The sequence below is a fragment of the Gastrolobium bilobum genome, unplaced genomic scaffold (assembly GCF_033153095.1).
Source record: "Gastrolobium bilobum isolate Gb01-03AN ecotype WA unplaced genomic scaffold, APGP_CSIRO_Gbil_v1 utg22780, whole genome shotgun sequence".
Taxonomy (NCBI): Eukaryota; Viridiplantae; Streptophyta; class Magnoliopsida; order Fabales; family Fabaceae; genus Gastrolobium; species Gastrolobium bilobum.
The window spans coordinates 43,946-52,325 of record NW_026895620.1 but is presented as its reverse complement, the minus strand read 5'-3'; the positions used below and the strand labels follow the sequence as shown (position 1 = coordinate 52,325).

Here is an 8,380-nt window from a genome sequence, read left to right as displayed (position 1 = left end):
CTACATTGAAAATTAGATTATCGTTTACAGATGCTTCTAGATTACATAATAATCATTATACAAACTTTACAAAGTCAATACATATAAAAGATATGCTATTTGCATAATAATCATCATACAAGTTTTAGACTTTTCAAAAAATCGAAAATCGAAAACTGATGAAATTCAAATCAAATAAAATTGGATTGGATTTGAAAAAAATCCAAAACGATTGGATGATTATATAATTAAACCGAAGGGATTGGATCAGATATTTTTGCTTCCAAAACCGATCCAATCCATATCACGAACACCCCTACCAAGAATGAAATTTAAATAGAAACATAATACTTAGATGCTTGCTAAAATTAACTCCATTTTGGGAATGTCAATAAAGTATAAAGTAACTCCAAATAGTGGTAGCTCAATTGGGGCAGGTGGGGGTTAGAGTATGTTTTTGATCCTCCCTAGTATCATCTTTGGTAAGGGTTTAAAGCCTTAATCCTAGATCCGCCCCAAATCGAAGTAGTTGCAAAGCCATGAACCGATGAAATATTTTCAAAAGAAAAATAAAAAACAAAAAACAAGTGTATAATATGGGATATAATGTGGAAAACAAGAATATTTTCAGTACTATCTGTTAAAGAATAATATAAATTATTAAAAAAGCTCACACCCAATACTTGAAGACTTTGAGTTGAAATAAATATTTACATATTATCAGAACTTCAGTGACCATGAAATCACAAATTCATTCCTCACTGCCCCCACTTTCTAGTGAAATTAAATAAGCACAAATTAAAATAAAAAGGCATATACAATATCCACACTTCAAGTTACTCTTATGTAGGGATATATTAAAAAATAATATAAACTACTAAAAAACTTCTAATGCAACACCTTAAAATTTTAAATTAAAACAGTATCCCCCTGAACTTTCGTTCAAAAAGAAATTATAAATTTTATATTTGCTAAAATGCAGAAGTAGGCTCTCATTGATGATGGGATGTAGGAGTTTTGTTCGTGGAAAGATGACACAATCGGGGTGGGGCCCGCTACCAGCTGGAATAGATGGAAGAATAGTTCAAAATTTTCCGCCTCCAACTGTGATGGTACTCTGCTATGTCATGCTTCATTTGACTATAAATTTAGAACAAAAACTGGGAATTGGAACACAAGCTATTCTCAAACGTTAGAAACTAGACCCTCCCCACCCCCCTTACTACGCTATCTCCCTCTCCCATTTCTATTTCTTCAACTTTTTAAAGCTAACAACTTAATTTAAGATTACCACCCTCCTATTGTTTTGTTTTCTCTCATATCTCAATCTTGCTACCATATACATAGCATCCATATATTGTGTATATTGTATAATCTAATTCAAGAAGCTCAACTTGGGTCCTAAAGTCTCAACATAACAGGTAAGTTTCTCTCTTTCCCTCTTTCTTTATGTTTATGCACTCATTAATTTTTGTTGTTAAACGATGCCATCTCTTCTCGGTGTTTGCTCCTGTTTTCCTCCTCCTTCTTCGGAAGAGAGAGAGAGAGAGAGAGAGGTTTTGTTTGTTTCACTTTAGCAGAAAACTCAGGACACGATGACGAAAAGTTATATGATCTTTATTCGTTTCAAATCTTGAGTATCTCTATATGATCTTGTCCTTTATCCATAGTGAAAATTTTCAATCTCGCTGAATACTGATTATTCTTGTTGTTCCGTTAATTAGATGGAAATCTACATTTGTAAATTCGTCAAGAACCAAACTGTTTTGTGATCGTTCTTGAATGATCGAACGTAGATCCTCCATTTGAAGTATAGATTACGATCTTAAGGATGGGTTTAGTTTGTTCTAGATTTTTCCGAGTCCACCCTGCTTTGAGCTGAGTTGTCAATGAATCATAGCAAATTCGAATAAGCGGGCCTAGGATTACGGAAACAATTACAATTTTCTGAAACTCCTAGGAAAACAGATGAACTCAAATGCTGATTTTTCTATTGTTCATTGGAAGCCAGAGAATTAGCACCAGGTTGCCCTTTTTTGTTTTGTTTTTTCGTTTATAAAAAGTTGGGATATATACGAGTATTAAGCTGAAAATTTGTAAATAGCTACGCTACTTGTGAATAGTGATAAAAGATATTACGGGGTGTTTGGTAGGAAATTTTTGAGAAAATGACGGTGGTAATTTTATTTATTTATTTACGTTTGTTATAATTTTTTTGAAAATTTTACTGAAAATCTGATTTTTCTTGAATTTTATTTTGTATATAATTTTTTTTTTAAATGTCATTCAAAAATATTATCAAATGGAGGGTAATTTTGAAATTTACTGAAACTTTTTTACATTTTTTTTGGGATAAAATTTTAATAATATTTTAACCTATAGTTTTTTTGATGATATTTTCGGAATAGTCACTTTGCAATTATATTCTTTTAAAGCATGATTGTCGTAAATTTTTTTTTTTATCCTTTTACGTCCCCTGGCTGTGATATTTTTGGTACCGTTTGCGGAAAAAGGTGCAGGAAAAATAATGGGGCATGGGAACGTGTAACTTTGTTTCTTTTTTTTGGTTACAAAACGTGTAACATTTCAATTGCTCTAGGATCTGCTGTCTTACACTTTATAGTTAAAAAAGACTCCAATTTTATTTTAGAGCTTTGCCACAACATTTGGTTGGTGACATGTGAGATCATGTGTTTGGAATCATTTAATATTTCCTTTGAAAAAATGGAAAATAAGACGGTTTGTTATAGATTCCCACAATGAGTCTAATTATTTCCTGCAAATGAAACATAAGACTATTTATTATTAATTCTCACAATATATCTGACCCATCTCTTCTCTGGACCTGCATATAATGAGAATTTTATAAGAGCACTGTGTCTGTGTCGCCAATTTTTTGTTTTTTTGTTTTTCATACAAAGTTGGAAGTTTTAATATATACAAACATTAAGTTGAGAATTTGAACTGAGCTTTGCTACCTGTGAATAGTGGTGCAAAAGGTATGTAATTTTCAGCTGCGGCCTCGGGTAGTGTGATTTCATTCTTAGCATCTGCCGGAAAAGGTGTAGAAAAAATAATGAAGCATGGGCAACGAATGTGACTTTTCAATTACACTATTGGCCCAACCGATCTACTAGTTTCGCACTTTATTTATTTATTTTTTGGGTGGGGGATATCATAAAATACAAAGATTTTGGAAACTTGAGAAAAGATCTGTTCCCCTTTAGTGGGGGAGGCAAGATCTGTTCACATAACATTTCTCAGGTTCTGTTAATGTTATTAAGGCTTTTCTGGTTCAGGATTTTCTTTTCTTCTTCGAAGTGTTCCTGCCCTGTGAATTATAGATGCGATACCTCTTTTTTTATTTTTTAATACCAAACGTTGTCGAAGTTGCTATTGTTTATTAGGCATCATGGTACTTGCTTGGTTGGTCACCAAGAATAAAGTGGGCCAAACTAGGAACCTACACTAACTGGTGTCATCAGACCATGGATTAGGACCCTTGCTTATTTTGATTTGCTGTAGGTCTAAATATCTAATAGTTTTTAAATATTTTGTACCAGTTCATCTCACTTTCTCCCTGAATCCAAATTTTGTTATGAAAAGGACTTGAATTTGTATTATTATTATTTTTTTTCATGTCCATTTCATTTGGAAAATGAACTTGTAAAGAATCTGAGCCATCAATTAAATTTAGTACGGCAAAGTCAAACTAAGATGGTGTAAATGTATAAAGAAATATGCATTTAGGGGGCGTGCCAGGACACTTCGTTTCCCGTTTTATATTGTTTAGCTTTATTACTGCGTCTTGAGCAATTGAGTATATTAAGAGGCCCGGAAAGAAATTTAAAAAAAAAAGGAAAAAAAGATGTGACCGTCCATATAATTAGATCATGTTTCAGGCACCAGAGTCGTTTTGTTTTACCTTACGGATTTTTCATATAAGGGAGGAACTCTTTTTTTCTTTCTTTCTTGATCTGCTTTGACTTTTTGAGAACTTTGATAAGTAAAAGATGGTGAAACTTCTGGTCCCAATAGATAAACATCAACACGATTCTAACTCATTATTTGAGGAGATAACAAGCCATGTCATGCATGTTGTATTTGCGGCTTCTCGCATGTCATGCATCTTACTTTCACGTTTTCTTTTCCTTCACAGGTTTGCATTAATTTATATTTTTAGGCTGTATGGTACTTTTACAGGGTGATAAAGTTTGGTAGTCTTGAGCTTTTTTCTTTCTTTGCAAGTAGTTCCGTTAATTGTAGTTGTACAAGCTCATGCACTCATCTTGTAAGCACAAGGGTCATTATTTATCCTTCCTTTAATGAAACTTAAGGGGGATGAAATAATGTGAGTCGGTAGTGATATTGAGATCATTTATATGATTTTTTTAGTCTGCTATATGCCATTTAGCTGTGACTGAATTGTTTATTTACATTGGATGGTTGTAGTTTGATATAATTCTGTTGTGCTCTTTCGATAATTCTCAAATCACAAGTGAATTGTCTAGAACCTGAAGATGAAATTATAGTTGTGATTGAAACTTCCACTTTTTTTGCAGATATTAAAAAATCCCTTGTTTGTCCCAGTGGCTTCACTGGAATGAATCTATTGATTGTCAAGAAATTTGGAAGTGAATTTTGTGGTTTATTTAATGGGCTGCTACTGTTCAACTTCAAAGAAAGCCAAAACACCCGGTTATGAGGAGCCCACTGTTCTTGCTTCTGAGACACCTTGTGAGTATCCATCATAAAGTGGTAAACTCTTGCAGCTGTGCTGTTAAAATTTTGCTTTGTCTTATGCTAAGAAGCATCATTGTCCTTTTGCTAAGTATGTTTTTTGTAATTCTATTCTACCTAGTCCAATAATCTAATGGTATTCCATCCCCAGTTTCAATTTATGAATTTAGTATATTAATTAATGACTTAATAAGTTTGTAAGGTTTGCTAATCTTTAAGCTAATAATAAGCTATACATAATAAATCGCAAAGTTAGAACTTCAATTCAAATTCTCTGGCGCACTCCTTTCAGTTACTCCTAATTACTCATAGTTCATTTTGACAAATGATAATTTAATAAACTCTGATTGTTGGGGTATCGAAGGTTTCAAATATGATTCTTCTGCATGTAATATGCAATCACCAGACAGCAGTACTTCCCTTTAATTAGTTTAAGAAAAGAAGTAAAAAAATATTTTTTTTTGTAATTACAAATTTTCTAGTGTACAGATATTTGTATTCCCTTTAACACTCCACCTAAACACACTCACACACACATCTCTTAGATTAACAGAAAATCTTAATTCATACTGTTGAATTTAAAGTTCAAGCTGTAGGAAACACTAACACCACAGATACATGTGTCTTCTTCTTCTTCTTCTCTCTCTCTCTCTCTCTTTTCAATATCTTTTGTTAAAAATATAAAAGTTCTTTGCATTGCATTGATGGGTATTGATTTTTAGTTTTTCTCATTCCAAATGCAAAGCATTTAGTTTTATTTAAAACAAGTTAAGGTAATAATGACTGAAAAGATTTAAATTATAACATACGGACTATAATTTTTACTGTTGTGGTACATGATTGACAGGGAGCTTACAGGCTTTCACTTCATATTACTGTTAGTATAAACCTTCCTAAGTCGTGATTTGTCATTCTCATGAGCTCAATATTAAGTTTCAAAACTGATAAAAAGTAAGTTTTCTTTCTTCACAGTTACTGTGAGTGAAGTAGAGGCCTTACATGAACTCTATACGAAGTTGAGCAATTCAATTATTGAAGATGGTCTTATTCACAGGGTGAGTTAGGTAGTTTTAAGTTATGATTTTAGTTTATATGAGATGTTCTTAATTTTGGTACCTAATCTCTAATAGATAATTTACTTCTTGATCATCTTTACATCCAGGAAGAATTCCAGCTGGCACTTTTCAGGAATAAAAACAAGAGAAATCTGTTTGCAGACAGGGTTTGTAATTCAAGTTCTTGGTGACTTTTGAGTTATAGCTTATCGTATCTGAAATTTTCGAGGATGTTTACCTCCAATGAAATCTTTTTTATCTGATGTATCATCTGTTATACATGATATTACTTCTTTTGACATTGTCTTGCGTACTTGTAGTGTCTCATTCTAATGCATATTTTACATTTGTTTCTTTTTTTTTAGATTTTTGACTTATTTGATGTCAAGCGTAATGGGGTCATTGAGTTCGGGGAATTTGTTCGATCATTGGGTGTTTTCCACCCAAATGCATCTTTAGAAGACAAGGTTGCATGTAAGATTGATTCTCCAAGATAAAGATTTCATTTTATTGTATTTTTTCTTTTCCCGAGTTTTGGAGTTTCCTGTATTAAACAGTCTATCTGCAAGATATATAAGCACTGGTTATTTATGTTCTGTTGCATTAATGGTTTTCAATCACCCATCAGATACTTTATCTTCTATTAACTTGGGAATAATGATTTTGCAGTTACTTTTAGGTTGTATGATCTGAGGCAGACAGGGTATATTGAACGGGATGAGGTATGCTTTTCTTTCATTTCCTCGATCAATTTACAATTAATTGCTGATTTTATACTTTCTACGTTTGAAATACACTCTCATGAGTCGTGAATTTTCTTACCTACATTAACATTACAAAGGGTTCTTTAGTCTTATCCATAATTCATGGACATTTGTGCTCTCTCTTATATGTTTAGATCTACCCTTTACTTCCACTGCTTAGAGTAATGGTTTATGTGCAGCTGAAGGAGATGGTATTAGCACTTCTGCACGAGTCGGATCTTATGCTTTCAGAGGATATGATTGAAGCCATTGTGGATAAGGTTCATAAAGTTTTACCTTATTATTACTTTTAAGAACTCCTTGAAATTAGTGTTCTTTAAAGTTGTATACCTTCTTCTACAGACTTTTAGTGATGCTGATACAAAAGGTGATGGAAGGATCGATCAAGATGAGTGGAAAGCACTTGTGTCTAAACATCCATCCTTGATAAAGAACATGACTCTACCATATCTAAAGTCAGTATAAGCTCTCCATGAACCTTGTTTTTTCAGTAACTGGAATTTCAGTAAACATAGCTTCTCTGGTGATATATACACGAGTATACTTTTGATGACTGAACTTTTCATGCATGTCTCCTCCCCTTTTTTGCAGGGATATTACCTTAGCATTCCCCAGTTTTGTCGTAAAATCAGAAGTTGAAGACTCAGAGGTGTGACTTGGGAAGTTTTGGCTTCAATGAGAATGCTATTATTTATTTCATCTCCTGATAATTCTTGCTGTTAAGAGATGACCTTCCCTGCGGTGCCAGTGACAAGGATATCCGTACAATTTCATGCGTGGCTCCAGAGCAAAACTCACAGACTTTGGTTTTGCAAAAGCTCAAACATGAAGTGAGCTTTTCTCTAGTAGAAACGCCTAAACCTATGCTCATAGTGATATCTAAGGCTAACAAAAGCATTATTGTAATGCAAGGCTAGCTTGTACATTTATGTATAAATATATGAGATGTAAGTGGAGTAGCAGACAATGAGATTCGGCCATCTTGCTGCTAGTGATTTAGAGGTAATATAATTTTGAGAAGGGATATTGACCTTTAGACTGTTAGAATAACCATAACTACGATCACTATGTGTTGGCACCTTTTCTCTCTACGACTCCAACTGTGCTTATTATTTAATGGGATAGGATCCGTTTACAATTTTTTTTTGCAAATTACACTAAGTACGACCGGTCGTACACTGCATGATTAAAGTATGAGCGGTCGTACTTAGTGTAGTTTGTAAGAGTTTGTAAATAAAAAAATTTGTAAATATAACCTGCCCCTTGCTTAATATAGTATAAGTCTATATTTTCAATGCTTTCTCGTCACGTAGAAATCTTGAATTCAGAGCTCCAGATTCCAGAACTGTCTTCTTCAATGCAGGGAAGATGGTTAAGGTCAATTTTTCCCTGTGTGTATAGCAGACATATTTCCTGTGGATTTCTTATGATATTTCTTGCAATAGATTTACATCTACTCATGCTTTTTTTTTCTTTCTTTTTTTGTATGTTTTCTTTCATGTTATCCAGAAAAATTAAAAGTAAATTTAATAAATTCTATACAAATAATAATGAATTTTACTATAACTATTTTTCTACCTTATTTTCTGAAAAGAAATATGAAACAATCTAAATCCCTAATTGAACTGTTAAAATTAACAAAATCCAAATAAACGTCACCACACCCCAGCATTACTGATTCTAAAATTAGATTGGTTTCAATTGAATAACAAACTTGTTTACGACCTCAAAATGTAGCTGAGTTGGTTAGCGGATTGCAATTCAAAGGTAAAATTTTGGTGGCTAATAAAATAATGAGTTTGATTACTAGGAGAAGTATTTTGGGATCGGTGGTAAAAATCT

The 8,380-nt window shown here is 32.9% G+C and overlaps 1 protein-coding gene across 1 annotated transcript; it reads left to right on the top strand.

Annotated features, from left to right (window-relative positions):
• Positions 1–1,264: 1,264 nt before the first annotated feature.
• On the top strand, positions 1,265–7,535 carry LOC133284736 (calcineurin B-like protein 4). The gene is made up of 9 exons (XM_061481806.1): positions 1,265–1,400; positions 4,542–4,716; positions 5,692–5,774; positions 5,882–5,941; positions 6,140–6,248; positions 6,444–6,496; positions 6,718–6,798; positions 6,881–6,993; positions 7,130–7,535. The coding sequence occupies exons 2-9, from the start codon at positions 4,635–4,637 to the stop codon at positions 7,191–7,193; spliced, it is 645 nt and encodes a 214-aa protein (XP_061337790.1). The 5' UTR covers positions 1,265–1,400; positions 4,542–4,634; the 3' UTR covers positions 7,194–7,535.
• Positions 7,536–8,380: the final 845 nt, after the last annotated feature.